Below are 19,837 nucleotides of genomic sequence, written 5' to 3'. Positions count from 1 at the left end.
CCATCGTCAATGCTGTTGATAAACAAGCCAGCAGGTTACACTATCTGTGCATGGCTGTCGTGTAGGAGGAGTGGGACGGAGAAATGCATTATTACAGTAAATGTGATCAAAATGGAAGAACAACCGGAGAAAGAAAAGAGCATTTGATGAAAGAGAGCCTAAGTGACACTCACTGAAACCAATATAAAACAGGAATAAAGCCTTCAAGACTTTTTTGGCCTGAAGAAATCAAACACAGAACATTTCGGGCGTGTCCCCCCACCTACGTATTCTCAGGTTTGGTTCTCAGAGTAGCACTTGAACCAGGCATTGCACTGCATGTCTGTCTGCCCTTTGCTGAAAATGCAGCTTCAGACACAAAAATGCTGCCTAGAAAAAGCCACAAACACAGCAAGATCTGCCAGTTATCTCCTCTCCCTGTTACTTCCTGATAAAATGCTGAAACTTCAATTTAAGACAGTTTTTAACCAAAATTTTAAATCTGAAGCTTGATTTTACCCAAAAATAAAAAGTAGATAGTTTCCTCAGTTCTGCCTTGCCTACTTTAGTTTGGACAAAATGAAACTGGTACCTGCCCTGTGTGATGCAGGAAGATTTAATGCTGAATACTTTAAACTGGTCTCAATATTAAGTACAATTCTCCTTGATTAAGGTAACAGCAGATTTTGGGCAGCAATCCCCTCCAAAGAACTTAACTCCCAGATGCCCTCCCATGGAGCTGTGATATCCACAACTTGATAAACAGTCTGGTCTATGAGTGCTGGTCCCCACATTGGGTGTGTCAAAATGCTCCTCTTGACACACACAAATTAGTGTCAGTGGTGAGTGCAAAACACTGCTTTAAACTACAGGGCTTTATTCAAAATCAATACAACACATTTTTCTTGAATTGAAACTTAGACAAAAGCAATTTACAGACATGTTTGTCCCTTCGCCAATCAGCAAATTTCTAAACATCTTTGAAGATCTCGAGAACATCTGAAAGTGAGGAAATGATTCCCCAATGAGTATAAATCCCTTCTTCAGGTAGAAATCAGTGGCACAAACGTCACCAAAAAGCCACCACAGTCGTGCTCAGGCTTGCACACATTTTACATTTGGGCTTACCATGTCAGCCACTCCACACAGGCACCTGCATGAGTGAGTTTAAAGCACAGAAACTCTTTTGAAAGGCCACAAAACACGAGCTCAGTGCCAAAAATATCACGACCACACTTCCAACATGCAAAAAAGTCACATAAGAAGTGACCAGAGGAAGTTGCAAATATCATCTCACCAAGCCATCAAAGTCACATACAGCCTACGTCAAAACACCCTCAGTACCTCTCTTGTTAAAAATGAGACCCCTCATTTCAAACACAATTAGAAGAAATCTGTTCTTCATGGGCAAATGTTCAGTTCAGCTAAAGACAATTAGTGTACACAGGTCTGGGTGCAAAGTTTGTAATACTTTGAGCCCACTTATTGTACACAATCTCTGTGGAAGCAAATTGTTAATAGAATACAAATTAATTTTTTTAGAAGTATAAAATACGTTGATAAAATAAAGCTCTCAACAATTAATATCTTTTCAATGTTATTTTCTCATTATCTCTGTCCAGCTTTAACTAGCTCAACAAATTATTTGGAGGTGGGCAAGATGGGAAGGAAGTACTCAGTTATTTGTTAAATGTCAATTGTAAATTACCCAGTAAAAAAAAAGGTTCTTTATTATTATTCACTGCCAAAGCATGGATAGGAAGCTTTCCAAAAGATAAAATACAGAAGTGAAAAGGAAAAATGCTGCAGGATAAAAGCAAGATTAATAACTATGATATTCATTGATAGTGCCCAAAATGGGTTGCTTTTGCTGAACCATTTTTAATGGAGATGTCACTGCAGTGAAACTGTGATGTTGTGACAGGAAAGGACAAAACTTTCTTGTACAATCCAAACCAAGAGATAAAAGTTAAGATATATCAAATCCATGACTCTGGAACTAAGTCTCTGCAGTATAAGGAGGTAGAATATAAGAAAGTAACAGAAAGGAGATTGCTCCAAGTACAGGGGCCACGTGGCCGTGAAAAAAGGCACATGCAGACCTAGCTGCAAAAAGCTGTGCGCCTAAAGGAGGGAAATTTAACAGCAAGAAGACAAGAAGGCTTGATTTAGAAGAGGAATGCAGCTCTGTTCTATGCAAGATTCGTTTCCTCCGAACATGCTTCAAAATCCCACAGCAAAAAAAAAAAAAAAGGAGAAAGAAGAGCCCATAGAAAGGTAGGAACTATCCAACCAGCCTGTTGCAAAAAAATCACTGACATTGCTTGGCTGGCAGGAACACCAATCCCAAACAACTCAGAAGCATATGCTGCTTTCCACACATTCCAGCACTCCCACACTTCTGGAAAAATGGTACCGCTGCTGCCAGAAATTCAGACTGCGCCAGCAGCATATCACAGTGTCCTGAGGCTCTAGAAGCAAGCCAAGGGAAAATGAGAACTTTTGCTTCATTTTAGGAGGGAGGTAGAGCAGTCTAGAGCTCCTACAGCTGCCCCAACACAAACAGGAATATGCCCTCTGGCAGCAAACAACATCGGCCCTGGAAAAAGGAGGTTGTAATACCGCAGCTTCAAGTATTCCTTACTCAAGGGTAGAATGAATCAAAACTTCTTCTGAGGTGCAGCTTTAATGCCAATTTACAGCCAGAAGGCAAGCAAAAGATCCCCTACCCCATTCTCAAGTGCTGTGTGGACTACAGAAAATAATTTGTAGCAGATGTCCTAATGACAGAACTATCTAAGGGAATCCTGTGCCTGCTCCAGGCAGTCAGTTGCCCAGGGAACAACCCAAACTCCACAAAACAGATGAGACTTCCAAAGTTCTCAGCAGAAAGCTTATCCAAACAGAGGGATTTTGGTCAAATCCAGTAGAGGTGCACTGAATCTTTGCATCACTAGATTTACCCCAAAATAACTGTTTAATTTAGTTAGTGCTCTATATGGCAATAATCCTTTACTATTGCTGTACTCTTCACTGTCCAACTTTATGCCAGGAAAGCAAATAAAAAGAACATTCCTACAGTTGTTCTATACAGACAGTATGAAGAAATTAAAAAGCCATTTAGGAAAAAAAGAAAAAACCTTTAAAATACCAGGTTTTGGATTTGAGGTCTTTTTGGTAGATGAGAAGGGAAAACAGGTACATGACTTCACTCTGAGGCTAGGAAGAGACCCACTAGTACAAATTTCCAATGAATGCAGATGTTACTCACCATATTTAGGGAAGGTGTCCGTCTCTGTACTGCCAGGTTAGGACATCCCAGCCTCAAATAAAGGCTCTCTGAATCAAATGAGAACTAAGTGGTTTGGAGGCAAAAGTGTATCTGTGTATATATATCTCAAGGTTTAACCTACACTCCAGGCTTAGGGAAACCCCTTTCTTACAGTCATGCTACCACTGAGAGCACATTCATCTCTCTCAAACAAACACAGCCCACACAGAACTACTTGAAAGCACTGCTTATAAGAGACCACAGAGGATTCCCTCTCATTCTTCAGATTAGCATGGAACAGTGACACAACGCTTTGCCCACGCACCAGCAAGAGCTGCTCTGTGGGAAAAGTGGCGGTCTAGCATGGTGGAAAAGCTGCATCAACTCAAATTGAACAGAACACAAATATCAATCTAGAAGCAGAATAATTTACTGTAAGGGGCAAATAGGCCAGGGAGCCATTTCTAGGAATGCATTTTAATTAGAAGTTATTCTAAGGTTTCCCTTACAGAATCAGTGCTCGGTTTGACCAGTTACAGTCCCCTCATCAGCAGTGACATTCAGCTCTGCACCGACCAGAGAAACCACCCTATTATATCTGATTTTCATTCTGAGGAACAGAGTACATAGAGGTGAAGGCTGCAGAAATGTCTCCCCTTCACCAGACAAGAAGTGATGCAGCATTTTCAAGAATCTACTATTCATTTCAGGCTATAGCCCACTGCACACAGGGGTTGATTGATCAAGTTTCACAGATGATAAAAATTAACATTATCATGCTGTCACCTAAAAGTGAAAGATTCACGATAGGTAAGCTCAGAAAAACACTCATCTCTAAGTCTGATGGTTGTATCGGTTTCGGTTTTGATGACAACAAAACCTGTGCAGCTCTGCACCAAGGACTAAAAACCCTGCTGAGATTTTTAGGAGATTGCTGTTGTAACACTCATGATCTAACTGCCCTGAGAGCATTCCCATGCTCCTAGCAGAAATATGTCAGCTGCTCAGGAGAGCAGGACGGATCATTTTTTGTCAAAGCACTTACACTCAGCTTCTCACATGCACACAGACAGCAGTCATTTGCAAATTCATGTTCAATTCACTGCAGGTTTGTTCAAACAAAACTATTTTGGAGACATTTGCAATTACAACAGAGGAAACAATAGGTCAGAATCAGGATGTGGGAAACCAAGGTCCAATTCTTTCCCCTGTCTTTCCCTGAAGGGAGTTTAACTGTGTTTGTACCTCCTGCATAAATGTTTTAACTGCTGGAGATGCAGGGTGATTTCTCCAGTCTTTTGCAATAACAGTGTTCCACTACAGATGAAGAATTTGCTGTCACTTTCTCAGACAAAATGTTAATGACTTCAGCTTGATGGTTTGCACATTTACCAACAAGAGTTCAGATTTACTGGCTGCCTGCTTAAAATAAATTAAAAAAAAAAAAAAAAAAAAAGCAACAGCACCCCAACATCTTCCACTTCTCAGAACAGTGTCCTGTACAGTCAGCTCCACATCAGTCACTTTTTCTTACCCTGATCTCTTGCTTCATTCTATATAAGCATTTAGAAAAAGCTGAACAGCCTCAACAGGGGACATTTGAAAGCAACCCACCAGCAAGGACCCAGTAGCAAAGTGCTGGAGCAGTGTCTTGGGAGGTGAGTGACACATACTCAAACCCAAGCAGCAAAAGAAATCAAAGCCAAGAGCATCCTCTGAGGGGAAATGCTTTTCCCACTGGATGACTGAATAAGAAGGGAACAGCATTAAATATTACTCAGCAATGCATTCATGCAGAATACAGCAAATTTAGCCTTCTATGGTTTTGGCTTTCACTGCACTCAAACAGCTTTCAGCTTTGGACTGACCAACCTGCTTAATTGCAATGGGACTGGAAAGAGTTCAAGGCGTGGTTGGCATTTGGTCATCATGCGTCAGCTCAACAATGATGGGGCTTACTTAAAACTCTGCATGTGTGCTGCTCCTGGGTTTATTATCCATCACCTGTTCCACAGAACCACTGTGGTTTCTACCAGGGAGGCCAGGAATAGCCACCTTTCTCCTCATGCAGGACAAGGCAAAGCCAGGACTGTTAAGATTTTAAGATCAGGTGCCTTCCATGAGTTACGAGAAGTGACCAAAGACAACTGATTTTGGTAAGCATTCCCTGAATAAAAGGCAAAACACAAATATTTTAACTGGAGTCCTTCTGAGCCTGGACATTTCCTGTTCTGCTGGGCTACTCCAAGCACCAGCCATGCCCAAGGCAGGAACAGGCAGGGATGTGATGCTCTACCCGTGCAGAAGAGGTTAACAGGGCACAGCATCCTTCCTGCTTCCAGAGAAGAGGAGGTGAAAACGTGGGCCCTTCCTTTCCCTTCAGGGAGAGGGCTTCACAGCCCTCCTGACTCAAACAATTAGAGGGTTTTCTTTTTTAACTCCTGTAAACACTGGTGATATGAAAGTATTGACATTTTCAGCACAGCACAGCAGGCACATCAAAGTGTTTTGTAGAAGCAGAGAAAAGCAGACAATGGAAAAATTGAAGGGGGAACCCTCTCTTTTAACCTCCAGTGGAAAATTGTGGGGGTACAGCAGAAATCACCTTTTTACCTGACTTTCCCACTGCCCCCATTCAGAAGAACAAAACCCCTTTGGCTACACCACACATAACTGAATAATAAAAATTTCATTGCTTCTTAGGCATAACCAAACCACTTATCTAGAAAAAGACCAGGTTGGATAGTTGCCATTCAAATTATTTTATTGTCCACTGAAGAACTGCTTGTTTAGGGGCTTTCCACGGGGGAAAAAGAAGGAAATGAGTTAGAGAAAATTTAATATAATGCAAAGACAACAGTTTAAAGTACAGATCCTTGGTGACTTGTAAAGGGCTTAATTGCCATGTAAGTATTATTCAGGAGAGAAAAGACCACTACAAAGAAGAGGACTGGGGGAGAAAAAAGGCAATTTCAAGAGTACTCAAAACACTTTGGGACTCCAGTATTCTGGAGAGGCAGCTTAAGACAGATTTGCTGTCCAGAAATGTTCTGAGATTTGGCTTGAAGTTGACACTTTGATACCACACTTGGGGCATTAGGAGTTTGTTCTGCTGAAACAAGGCAGCCTGCTGTTCTCCACACAAGTCTTACTCCCTGGCTGTCTGCAGCTGTCCTCCTCTCTCTCTGGTGCACGAACAAGAACTGCTCCCACGCACTCAGGGTTTTTTCAAGCTAAAATACTCTCTTCTGCTTCACTCACAAGTAGGTTGGCTGCTCTTTTTTAGTTCTATATGCTTAAACAGGTTCACATGCCCCAGATCAAGAAGCAGCAGTGAGACAGCCAGTCCCAGTTGTCAGGTTTTTGAGGTGAACTAAACATTTAAAGGTGAGGTTACCTCTTATCCACACTTCATACACTATTAAAATATATTTTTGTGCTCACAGAAGTGACTTTCTGAGGGAGGTAGATGCTGCTGCCCAGCTCTACCCTAAATTTTAGTGAACTGCTTTGATTTTAGCTTGGACCAAAACAGCTTTTGCTTGAGATGTATTAAAAGTCAAGGCACTTCCCACCCATTTTGTTCCTGCTTGCTGTGTGGCTTTACTGCTTAGCCGTGAACGGAAGACCACCCACAACAAATTCTCCCTTCCTTATGGAAAAATTGGAAATGCCACAGCTCCTTTATGAGGTCTTAGATGGTGATTCTATGAATTCTTTACTTTTACTCAAATATATTACGCTATTTCACTGGATTTTCCTGAAGATGTTCATGAATTTGATAGAATATCAAGTATGAAAACAGGCTTTACATCAGGCCAGCAGCAGGCTCCAGCAGAACATCCCTTCCATCACATTTGTCAATCCCACAAACTTTAAGCATGCAGCTTAGTGTCAGGGAGGTTTGACTACAAATCTTTTTTTCTTGGGAATAAGGCCACCTTGTTCTCCAGCTGGTTGCCCACCCACTGGTCTCTACCACTACATTTTTTACTGAAATACTTCACTGTTTATATTCTAGTCCAAGATGGAATTAAACCTAATTTAATCAGTGTGTAAATCCACCAAGAAAGCATTTTCTCATTCTGCACCAACTTCAGAGAGGTTTCTTTCCTATCCATACACACTTTCACCTGCCTGCCAATTAACAGGAGAGAAAAGTCAACCCTGAAGCTATACTAAATTTACTACTGTCTAGGTCAACAAAATCTTAAAGCAACATTTAGTGGTTTGACAGAAAAGTGACCTTTTCCTCATAGCGACATGGTATTTTTGCAGGAAGCAAAGCATTTTCACCCAGATTCAGGGACTGCCAAAACCTGCAAGTTGCAGACACTTTCCTGCCTTTTGCTCTTTCTTGGCTGGGCTGCAAAAATAAAATCAGACACAGAGCTCAGAGGACTTAGAATTTTCTCAACAAGCTGATCTACCACAAAACTAAGTTTTCCTGGTCTCTGATTTTCATCTCAGCAGCAAGGAGTGCAGTGAGCTGTGTTCACCCAGAAGAGTGGATACCTCCACAGAAAGGGCTAAGGATAGAATAAGGTGATACACAACAGCTGCATGAGTCTGGGTTAAAAGTGAAAGGAAAAAGGAAGCAAAGTAAGAAAAGGAAGAAAAAGTAATTCTTATGTACCCAGTGAGAGGTGGTGTTTGCCATCAGTACAGGTGGCTGGATAGAGCAAGATGCCTCCACCTGGGTTTGCAGCTGATCAAGGACAAAGAGAAGCAAAGGTATTTCACAGGAGGTATCCTGGTTGTTGGTGGACAGGAGGAAAGGCACTTCGGAGGAGAGGAAGATGGTGAGAGGTGACACATCTACATTTCAGATGAGAACTGTACTCTTTCCCAGCTTCTCTGGAGGATCTGATGACCTTTCCACAACCACCAGCATTCAGCACAACACTGAAGCAGAAGTTGTTTGCCCCACTTTCCCCATGCAGCACATGAATCTAATTTTCCCTTTTTGCGAAATCATGAGTAGTATCTGCTTACAACTCCGCAATATTGTTGTCCAAGTGTGTGGTAAAGCTAATAACCACACTAGAGAGAGCTCTCTGGCTGTCAGGAGCCAGATCCAAATATTCCTAAGGCAGCTCTCCATCACATAAGCATGCAGACACACACACACACAAATCTATAAATGCAAACACTCCTATATATCCCACAAGCAAACTGCCTTAGAGCTGTTTCCTGTTACCAAAAGAAAGGACTATAAAAATGAAGGAACCCCTGATCTTAGGCTGCTCTTTCCACCTCACATGACCTTAATTTTATGGAAACTGTACCCTTGTGTTATTTAGATTTTACTCATAAAACATAGACAGAGGCAGTATATAGGCATTGGGGAACAATCAAGAAAAATGTAAAACTTCTTTGAACAGTAAAGAAAAAAGTTGCTAAAATGATTAATTTTTATAAATTATGTAAGGAAAAGCCATTTGCTGTAGTGGAAATAAGGTATTTTTTTATTTTCTGTTTTCTTTTAAAAAGAAAAAGAAGGAAAAAAACAAAGTTCTTGGAGCACTAAAATGCTGTAGCAAACAAAGTTCTACTTCCCTTATGTACTTTCGCAGCAATTACAACCTAGAAAAAAACATTAAACACTGAGGATTATTTTATAAGGTAGGGATATTTATCCACCTACTAATCATGACCTTACTCTAAGCTTCTGCAGTTCTTTGTGCATCCTACTTTGAAGGAAGCCTTAAACCACAGCAGAGTGCCAGCGAGTCTGATAAATTACTATTTGTAAGTCTTCTAAATGTTTGCAAGCACTCAAGTTTAGTTCAACCCAAACTCCTAAAAAGTATATTCAGCCTTTGCAAAGGGAATATGGACAATGAAAAGCAATTGAATACATATGAGAGGATTATTTGGATGAGACTTTACCTCAGGAGAAAAATAGTAATGGTCACAGAAATAAAATTGTATTCAATATTAGCAGTTCACAGCTAATCAAAGTGCCATGGTAATTGTCTAGGTAGAGATCTCATTACATAAATGCTGTGGTATTTTCAAAGTTTCTACAGGATGCACGGACTCTTTTTCCCTTTTCAGAAGTAACAAAGGCAGTCATGTCCAAATTTTCCAAACCAGCCAGACTCCATGCTGTGTACCTAAACACCGTATGGAACTATCAAGAGAGCACTCAGCCAGTCAGCTCCCAGCAGCCACATTTAATCCAGGCTTAAATCCAAGACAGAGCACAGATATGGATGAACCTGGGTGCCAGCATTTGCAGGGCACCCCAGCTCCTTTGGTCCTGTTACCAGAGAGGATTGCAGCTAAGCAAACCAGGCATTTTAGGGCATTGCTATGGGATTTTGAGTCTTCAGTATCAAATACCTTTGAAGAGATGCAAACGCAAAAGCATTTTGGGAGTTGAGGGATGGAGCTGTGTCCTCCCTTTCAGCACAGGCACTCCTGTCAGGAAGTTAGGAACTGACTGTCTCCCGGTCTGGTTCAGAGCAAGGCCCGTTCCAAGCATTCTTCCTAAGGAAATCCCCCCACCTTCAGCAGAGTGGTTTTTTAACTGCTCTCTTTCTTGCAGCATTAGTCAAAGGCTATGGGAAATTGTACATCTTTGTGGCTTTTATTAACTTATTTCCTTTCCAGCAATATGATGTAAAACCAGTAGTGAGACTGAGTGGTGCTATCAGCAGCCTCATGGTCCTTTTCAATGCGCAATAACCACCATATCTCCATAGATAACCACAGCCTTAGAGACCTTAATATTGAACACATTGATACAAAATGCCTTTAAGTGGTTCCTTTTGTGCTTTGAGGAGTTGTTTTACTGTAGCCTGTAGAAGTTCTCAGGTGAACTTTGAAAATAAGGAAGGAAATCCAGAGCTGAAAGAAGGTGCAAAGTAAGTGTTCAGAGGATAGACCTGGATTGCCTGCAGACCTCTGTAGACATGAGAAGACAGGACCGTGGCCTACTTCAAATGGCAACCTCCATCTCCTGTATGCACACACAGCGATTTGGGAATGGGTCAAAACTCCGGCATGACAGAGTTGCAGCAGTTACTTCAGATGAAAGAAAGTGATAGACGATGGTTTCAGAATATTGCAGCTTAAAGCACCAGGGCTAAACCAACAGTAATATAGATATGAGGACAGTCAGATTTATAATGAAAGAAGAAAATTGTAAGCCGTGTTCCACGCCTAAAAGAACCATTCGTAAAGCAATTCAATTCTGAATCCGTAATGAACACACACAGACACACACAAAAAAGCTCAAACCAAACGACACTCTTGCTGAACTGATCTTAGTATCTAGTGCTAGAAACACACAAACTACTACGGTTTGGGGTGGTTTTTTTGGTTCTTTATGCAGAGTTGCAGAGATACAGAATTGCTTTTTAGCTAGAGACTGGTTTTGATCTCCTAGACTTCTAAGGTGCTTACTTGTTACCGGAATTGCCATGAGTCCCCCAGTAAACAAACTAGCAGCAACACTGCTTGCTTACCCTACAACTCCCCCAGACCTTCCTCTGCTTTCAACTGCAACCTACACAATGGAACAGGATTCTATTTTAGCAATAATACAATTTCATAGTTGGAATCCCCTTCAGTTTGAGGCAAACAGCAGCAGTGACTCATCACAAGGCATTTTAAAAAAAGGGGATTTCCTACTGAAGTAAAGCACCAATGAGCATCACAGAAGGCAAAAATCAGCGAAGATCACAGGAAAGAGGGACACCAAGGATTCCTCAGGGAGGTGATACAACTACAGAAAAAAAAGTAATGGCTTTTATTTCAGCTGGAGGCTCATGATCCAAACTGGATTTGTTATTCTGAAACTGAAACCAGACACACACCAGAGCGTGAGGCTTCACTCTGAAACCCAGCTGAGCCAACACACAGCTGCTTTCAGCAGCCAGCAGCGATTTTGGAGTTTTTGATTAATTCTGGATTCTGGCAGGGGCAGAACTATCATACACATCATCTACAATATGGTACCTAGAACACAGAACTAGGCTTGGTTTAACTGCTGAACAAGGCAGTAGAGGGAAATGTTACCAGGCAGCAGCCATTCCCCAATACCTGGGCTCCTTCCATGAGTCAGAGCCAAGCGTCTGCTGCTTTCAGTAAGTATGAAGGTCACCTTTCAAGTTACTGTTTCTAGTAAAAATAAACTCCCCTGCACAGTAAAGGCAGAAGAGTGGTTGCAAACTACGTGGGTTGTTTCATACGTAGGCTGTTCATAGGAAGGGGCCACCTCCTGCCTTGAATACAGATGCCAGCAATTAGGATTTTTAGTAACTAGGTGTTTGCCCAGTGGGTGAGGCTCTCAGAGCCTCTGGCTGGCACACCAGGAAATCGGCAGTGGCATCACGTTTTTAGGGAAAGATCAGCAGGCAGAGCCTGAACCCGGGGTTGTTCTGCCACTGAACCACAGTGCTACTTCACCAAGTCACAACTTCTGTCTGCTTCAGTCCAGGAGAGAATGAAAACTGCACAGCTTCATGGCCCTCCTGCAGTCAGCCTCCCAACAAGAGGCATCGCTGCTGACTGAGCTGCTTTAGGTATCATCTCTGCACTGAGTTTGGCTACAGAAGTTCTACTTCTTCACTACAGAGAGATGGGAACAGGAACCAACACCAGCAGGTCAATCTGTCTTCTTCCTCTGCCCTCTACCTGTGCTCTAACATGAAAACAAAACACCACAGAACTGAGCAACAATTCAAGTATCTCACTTTCAAATGCCAGGCATGAAAAGCAAGAAGTAAGCAGGCAGTGTCAATATATATGAATTAAAAGGAAAGCAATGTAAGGGGTATAAAACAGCTTCATTTCTCCACAGGAGCTGCAGAAGAAGACCGGGCCAACACTCTCCCCAGTTTGTTTGTACATTATTAATAACTGTATAAATTAGAGGAGATCAAACTCACCCCTTTGCAAAAGTGTCATTCTTTCACAGCAGAGTTTTGGGGAAGGTGTTTGAATAGAACAGGTCCTCTGGACAGACTTAGAGATTCAGGTGTTAGAGACCTCTTTTTACTTTTCTCAGGCTCAGCTGGCCCAGTGCTTGCATCTAGGGTAAAGACACAGAAACAGAGAACACTGTCAATGGAATCAAGAGCATCAAAGGACTGCTCACACAGCTCCACAGAAGCCTGCAATGGCTAAGGGAGGGGCAGAAAGCCAGAGGCACAAGGCATTCAAGGGAAGGAAAGGCTGAGTGTTTAGACAAAGGAAAAAAATGATCAGTACAGCTGGGCTGTGCTGGAAGACAACCCACAGCATTTTCCTGGAAGTCTCCAATTCCTCCTTCTCAGTCAGTAAAGGATCAAGCTAAATTTCCATTCATTATATTTAAGCACAGGCAGAAGAAATATTCTTCTAAGCAAGTAAGAAACAGTAAATCTTTGTCAAATCTCTTTTCAGTCCTCTTTCCGAAATTCTCTTCATGTAGCAATTTATCTTGCTACATCTCCGTCAGGATAATCTCCACACCCATAGGCCCAGCAGTAAAACTGATTCAAATTTTTCTAAAAAAACCTGGTCTGTCTCAAAAAAACCTGCTCTGGTCCCCCAGGGGTAGCTGGGATTCATCTTCTGACAAGAAGGGCAAGGCTGAAATGCCAGATGAGTGAAGCTTGCAAACCAGAATAGAACTTTAAGGCCATAAGAGAGATCCATTTTTTATGCAGTCTACAGGGCCTTTCGGTTACCCCCAGACTTGGCCATTTCCACAAAATGAGAGCAAGCAACAAGAAACAAATCTTCCAATACATCTAGTCAAAACAGTTATCCAGTATCACTAAATAGGAAAAAAGGTCCCTCCAATTAGGTAAAAATTGCCAGAAGGTTCTATAAACGAATTATTGGATAGCGAAGTACTGATTAAAGTTCTCTAAATACTCGTTTTTGAACAGATTTTTTTCAATTGTTTGGGATACTTTTCCCAGCCAGTTTTTCCTCAGCACATCAAACCTTTAGCAGGCAGGAGCTAGGTACTGCGTCCACCTAAATTACGCCAGCTGCAACTGATCCACAACATTCCCACTTCTGATTGTTTCACTCTGAAGTGAATCCGAATATGTTTATTTCTAAAAGTTAAATTTTATTTCTAGATAGCATTATCTGTATATACACAAAGGGTGAAGTGTTTAAGACCTCAGTGGACTAAGGAAGGACAATTTCAACATGAGAAAGTTTATCTCTACAGTTTATTTTTAATTACAGGTGAGTGCAGAGGTTTAAGTGTATCCCACGTGGAGTATTTGGGCAGCTTTTTGCACAACAAGCCTTGCAGTTTATTCCTTCCCCCAAAAAGTTGTAGGCGATTCTGTGAAACATCCCACAAGGTGTCACTAGAGATGCATCAGCCAAAATACTCGAACGCCCTTCCCTTTCCATGTTCCCCCTTCCTAGGAAACATGTTAGACAGCTTTGGAACAGGATGAGAAGGAGTTAATGCCGAGCAGGAGAGTCCTGGTGCAGCGGGGGCCTTTCAGCTGTGCTCTGTAAGCAGCAAGGCAATGACGTGAACAGTAAATGAACTGTGTACACACAGATCAATGGGAAATGCAGACAACTTCAGCCATCAACTTTTAATGAACTACCTCAAAAAAACTGACCATAATACAGAGAAACAAACAAGATCAATCATCAGCTCTGCCTCAGTTCCACGTTAATGCCAGAAATGATGTCTTGTCTCATTTTATTTTGATCATCATGCCCATTTTTCACTCCTAACCCTGAAAGCTACACAGATGTCTTGCAAAAACCTGCTATTAAATATAATGGTGTGCTTGTTCCTCATTTAGAGTTATCACTTAAAGCCCTTTCTATTGAACACTGCATGAACACAGCATGAATTCAAAACTACTGTGTTGGATTAAGAATATATTCCATATATCCTCCCTTCTACCAGCCCCTGTATTTCCCTTCCTTGAAAAAAAAAAACCAAACCAGATCTCACTTGAGAGAAAGGTTGCTTAACATTTGAAAACCATCTTTGATACAGCTCTCATGCAGAAATTACACTCCAGTGTCTAATTTTTCAAAATCTCTAAATCAGTAGGATTTATTGCCTTAGAAGAGGACATAATTACTCACAGGTGAACAGAGGCACATCACTGACACAGCACCCACCTGCTCCAAGATGACCCAAGTACACCAGGTGTGAGGACTTACTTTGCCTATTGCCTGGCAGACACACAGCTGCAGCACAGCTTCCAGGAACAAAGTTCCAGGAGCATTTGGGATCTCCAAAATAGATGAGAAAAATCAGGAAGGAATAACATGGCTACTCTGTAAATTTACTTTGAGAGGAAAATACCACATGCTAAGAAAACAAACATTAATATGTTCCTTCAAAAGAAAAGAAAAAAAGCCAGTGTTTGCCTTGTTTTTTTACATGATTATCAAATATTTCCATTCAAAACAGCTGATTACTGTAAATTCAGAAAGTTCCTTTGCCTGTTCAGGTTACTTTGCAAACAAACCAACCACTTCTGTGGCTACATCCTTCTGTGCTCCTCCCCCCTCATCAGTAAAGTGGGTTTCTTCGACTTCAGACTTTATGAACACACATCAATCAATATCTTATTGAAAAACCATTATCATTTCATGGGCAAATTATAACAAAGACTTGCCACTTTTCCTCATGGTTTGTGTCACCTTGGATATCCAGGATTCTTATCCTCCATTTATACTCTGAACAAGTTCACGTAATAATTTCTTCATTTGCCCTAGTATTTGTGGAGCTTTAACTTAAATCATTATGGCAAGGCTTGTATTTTACAGCTGATCTTTACAGGCTGCTAAATTTGTTTCCCTGCACAAGGGTATTTTTTGCTTTTTTTAAACTTTACCAGCAAAGTTCTTCCACTCCCTTTGAGAATTTAGAGGCTTTTTTGTGTGTGCATGAAATGTTTAAATGAGTATCTGTGAAGACTGTAAAAAAAACATCACTTTTTGAAACCCTTTATATTTTTAAGTTCACCATTTAGGAACTGAGATTTCTTCTGATTGCTAATAAATAACACTTTATTCTCTCCCCTTTCCATTTCCCCTTTGGCTTCCCTCCACTATATCATCAGATTTGGGAAGGGGGATGCCTACAGCTACAGGATTTTTAGTACACTCTGGGGAGTCTGGAAAGTCTGAAGTCTCTCAAAGAGCCTTGATCTCTATTACTTTCTTGCAGATCCATTCACTGATTTGTATTTCAAATGCTCAGCTTCAAAACCAAGAGAGACCTAAGAGTGGTAATTGTGTGTTCCAAAGCCAAAGGGATGAGTTGTAGATGAAAATTCAAACATCTAAGATTTGACTTTAAAAAAACCCAAACAAAACATTAAAAACAATTTTGACTGGGTTGTTTATACCATTGGTCCTCAGTCACTCATGAGCTCCAACTGTTTTTCAAAGCACTATTTCACAAAGGAAAAAAACCAATAATCCAACACCTCTTTCCACGTTTCCCTCTAATCCTACAGAAAGAAGAACTCTATCAAACCCTTACCAAATCCTACCATCAAATCCATGCTTCCAAACGCCCATAGGACAATTCCCCTAGGAGGGACTGGAAGAGCTCAGCTTTTCATGTGCAGCAACGATGCCATCTACAGCCCGAGCGGGGCCACAACAACCCCACCGAGCTGCTGGAGCCAAAGAGATTGCTTTCAGATAGATGTGGTTTTGCTACGTATCTGCTCATCCGAAATTCAAGTCTGCCTGAGGCCGAAACTTTAATATGATATTTCATATTGATATTTAGGAGGATATATTTTATACTTTACCCATGGAGACACTAAACATTTTCTAGCTGTTTATTCTCAGGTTGCATGATCTTTAAGATTCTTCAGCTATGGACTGAACACACTAATAGCTAAATTGGGTGTTCAGTAGATTTATCTACTAAACCATGTGTTAGAGGCAAGAAGTAGAAGAACACTACATTTCTGTTGTCACACACACAAAAGACACTACACAGACTGTATTTTACAGACTCCCAGAAGAAAGTTACTGGACCTTTTTATAATCCATAGTTTAGCTGTCATCTGTACAATAAAGACTGACATCTACATATTTGATGCAAGAAAAATCAACTGTCCCAGTGCAGCTGGCACGTTACTGAGAAGCCTCACTTCCTAGGAATTAGAAATTTGTAAAGTCAAAGAAAAAAATATTAAAATGGAAATATGTCAATAAGCAGCCTGAGAAATAAAATGTCAAGATATAAAGTCAATTCAGAAACAATATATACACATGCAAGCCTAATGTAACCAGTGGAGTGGGCGAGGTCTTTCCAAGGGTGCCTGAAATAAGGACTGGAAATGCAGGTCATAATCTGATAATCAGACTTGATAGAATACAAATTCTGAACCACAGGGCTGCTTCACTTTGTTCTCAAAATTCAGTGCCTGGTTATTCTAATCTGTATCAGAGAGATAAGGTCACAAGGAACTCAAGGAGTTACTTCAGGAAAAGCAATAGGGAAAAAAAAAGGACAGAGAGTAAGTGAAAAAGACTAAGTGAAACTGATGAGAAAAAGAAAAGGAGCAAGGCAAAAGTCACAAGTAAAAGCTCAACTTCCTACTAAACACGCAGACAGGAGCCCTGATACAAATTGAGAACTGTAATTCCACCTCTTCCTACACACTCCAGTTAGCAGCTTTCTCACCCTGCTCAGCAGAATCTGGGCACTAGGGAAAGACACCTTACAAGGTAATTAAGAAGAAAATTTTTTAAAAACCCAAACATGTTGACCTCTTTCTTTTACAAGCAGAAATAGTATTTCAGAAAAAAATTTTTTCCTAAAATAACTGAAATCTTTTTCTCCTCCAGTGTGATGGCTCTGTAAGTTGATGCACTTCTGCTTTATTAAGTCAGTCAAGAATTCATTTGTCAACATGGAAAATACAGTTCAACCCTGACTCATTTTTGCTTGAGCAAACTGTTGAAGCAGAAAATGAAACTAAAATATTGCACCTGTGATACCACAGGAAAACTATGTCTGATCCTGCAACAACTGTATGTCCATACATTTAAATATTTATCAAGGTGGCATAAATGCAAATAGCAAGGATGCCTATTTCAGATGGGGAAGTGAAATGGATTTACAGGTCAGATACAGGAGCACTGAAAAAAGCCTGAAAGCTTTCTCATGTATTTCCAAGACATAACAAGAGATTTATGGAGACCTTGCCTTAAATTTTACATCATTTAATTATGGCTTTGCTCAGGGGCATGGGGAAAGATGGTGTAAGACCATACAATTTAATAAAACATGGAAAAGATTAGAGACAAAGGAAAAAAGGACCATGTCCAAGGGAATACGAAATTCACCTGATGAGAGGGAGTTCTGAGAAACCCTGGTGCAATTAATTTGGAAAAACTGAGTGATGGCACTGGAAAGAGCAAATAAAAACTAGAAGGCTATAAAGAGATTTCAAGCAGAAACTTTAAAAAAAACCAAAAAAACAACAACCCAAAAACGTTTTCCTCTAGGAAAGAAGTGCTAAAGCAGAAAAGTTTTTCAATGTAAGCACATTATGTCATTTTAGGACAGATCCCTTTCAAAAACTGACTATATTACACAATATGTTTGGGGCAAAGGTTTTATGATCATTTCTCCAAAGAATAGGAAATAAGCAGAAGTTTCTGCTTTGTGAACAAAATGGAAAATGGAAGGAAATAAGAGCTTTTCATAGAAAGCTTTGTATTACTTCACAGGAGGCTGATAAACAAAAAACATTTTTCAGGCAGCAAGACATCTTTTCAAGTCTTGGTTGGGATTTTAAGCACCCTACAGGGCACAGATGCAATTTCTATTAGTTTGTTTGTATCTCTATTAAATTTCTTCTTTTATGAATGCATAAGGTACATGCAAATACCCTTAAACCTTCTCAAAAACAACCCTGGCTAGTAAGACAGTACTTTTGTAGCAAAACAAACCTTGTGTGAGCCTCACTTTGAAGACTGAGAGTCTGTATTTTTTGGAATGAAAGGAACCAGGTTTTACTGCTTCTGACTGACCATGTTTTGTTGTACTGATGTGGACGAAGAGCTGGGGGGAGATTAAACTCTCATAATAAAGCAGCATGTGACCCTTCATCTCAAATCTCACCAGAGCTTTTAAAATAACTTCATAATCCATCAGCTTCACTAGAGCTTCAATAGGGGAAGCTAATGATGGCTTGAATGTCCAGCAGTATTCCTGGAAGCCAGTTTTGAGGTGTCAAAGCAGGACTTTGAATCTAGACAGAAATAAAGAGATTGCTATATCAATGTTTCTAAAGGAATACACATAATCTAACCTCTTGTCTTTAATGTACATTAAATTCGTATTTACTTGTTTCCTCCTCAGCCTGGCAAAGCTCTTGCTCCGTTCCACTGCTCCCACCTGGAGAGGCACCAGAACAGCAGCTGTTGCTCTTCCCAGCCTTTTGCCCTGCGCACTGAGATGCTGTTCTGCTCAAAAAACTGCTCTCTGAATACAGTTCCTAAACCTTCCCAGCTTTTCTAACACTCACATCAACTCTAATCTATATAAAAACATACCTCACCACAATTATCCTCCTCTCCCATCTCTCCAAGTTAACAGCTCTACCAAACCCTTTCCTCTACTTATGCCTTTTTTTTTTTCCTGGGCAGTAATAATCTAGTTCTCCTCTTCAATCCTCTTTGTGTATTTCTCTGATGTCTCAGGTGTCCCTTTCACTCTGCCGGATCACTGGTTTCAACAGCTTCTGCCATACTCAGACTGTCAGCAGCACATACAACCACTGCACATTAGCTAATCCTGTAATCAGCACACAGACAGGGCTAACACACATCACCAGGCTGAGAATTTATGTACATATTTCCTTGATGCAGGCACACCACACATCTCTGCTGCTTTGGCAATCACTGGCAACTGGTTATTCCTTGGAACAGGCTGATATTGGATATTTTTTAATTGCTACTGTTATAGCTACTGAGAAGGTTCACTCCCGTCTACTCACTGTTTTCCTTGTTAATACCCTCTGGTATCAGTTGGACAAGCTCACAAATCTGACACTTTTTCCTCATCCACTCAATTTCCAGAGTCTCTGTTCAGTTGAATGTGTCCTTTCAGGCTCCTGTCTTCATCAGCCTGTCAGTTCCTGGCATCATCTCACTGCAACTTAAAGGCTTAGCCCCTTACAGCTGAGAATAAAAGAAGTTTCTCTTTAATTTTATCGAAGAAATTAGAAGAAATTCATAACTAAGATAATAAACTCGAAGAAACATTTTTCCTCAAAGAAGACAACAGCTTTGATAAACATTCTCAGTTTAGGGAAATGAGCGAGGTTATTTTTTCTGTTCTCTGATAAATTCATTAGCCAGGAGTATTTTTGTGATCAGATGAACCATGCAATTCTGTTACTGGGAGATGGAAGTAAGCACAGGCAGCCTGGGGGACAGCAGGGCTGTCCCTCCCACAGCAGTGCCAGCTTCCCCTGGTTTGAGGCAGTCAGCTGCAGCCACACACAGGGTACAAGCCACTGCCAGGAACAGGCTACTAGCCTGGACTCAAAACGACCCCACTTCAACAGAACAACTGGTTTTGTTGGCTAAATCAAAGCTGAAGCTCTGACAGGT

At 40.9% G+C, this 19,837-nt stretch overlaps 1 protein-coding gene across 2 annotated transcripts in view; it reads right to left on the bottom strand.

Moving 5' to 3' along the window:
* TNIP3 (TNFAIP3 interacting protein 3) overlaps nt 1-19,329 on the bottom strand; it is a 58,018-nt gene extending 38,689 nt beyond the window's left edge. The window contains exons 1-3 of one of the 2 annotated variants that reach the window (XM_032109220.1): nt 19,219-19,329; nt 18,342-18,471; nt 12,151-12,293 (exon numbers count right to left, since the gene is read on the bottom strand). Coding sequence is in view for 1 of the 2 variants with exons in the window: in XM_032109218.1 (XP_031965109.1) it covers nt 3,251-3,253 (3 nt within the window). In the remaining variant the exon portion in view is untranslated. Of the gene's footprint in view, nt 1-3,250; nt 3,431-12,150; nt 12,294-18,341; nt 18,472-19,218 lie in introns of those variants that run through there. The other variant, XM_032109218.1, reaches the window with a different exon arrangement.
* Nucleotides 19,330-19,837: the final 508 nt, after the last annotated feature.

Source organism: Corvus moneduloides, chromosome 5, assembly GCF_009650955.1.
Source record: "Corvus moneduloides isolate bCorMon1 chromosome 5, bCorMon1.pri, whole genome shotgun sequence".
Lineage (NCBI taxonomy): Eukaryota > Metazoa > Chordata > Aves > Passeriformes > Corvidae > Corvus > Corvus moneduloides.
The sequence above is the reverse complement of the archived record's forward strand: the minus strand, read 5'-3'. Positions and strand labels throughout refer to the sequence as shown.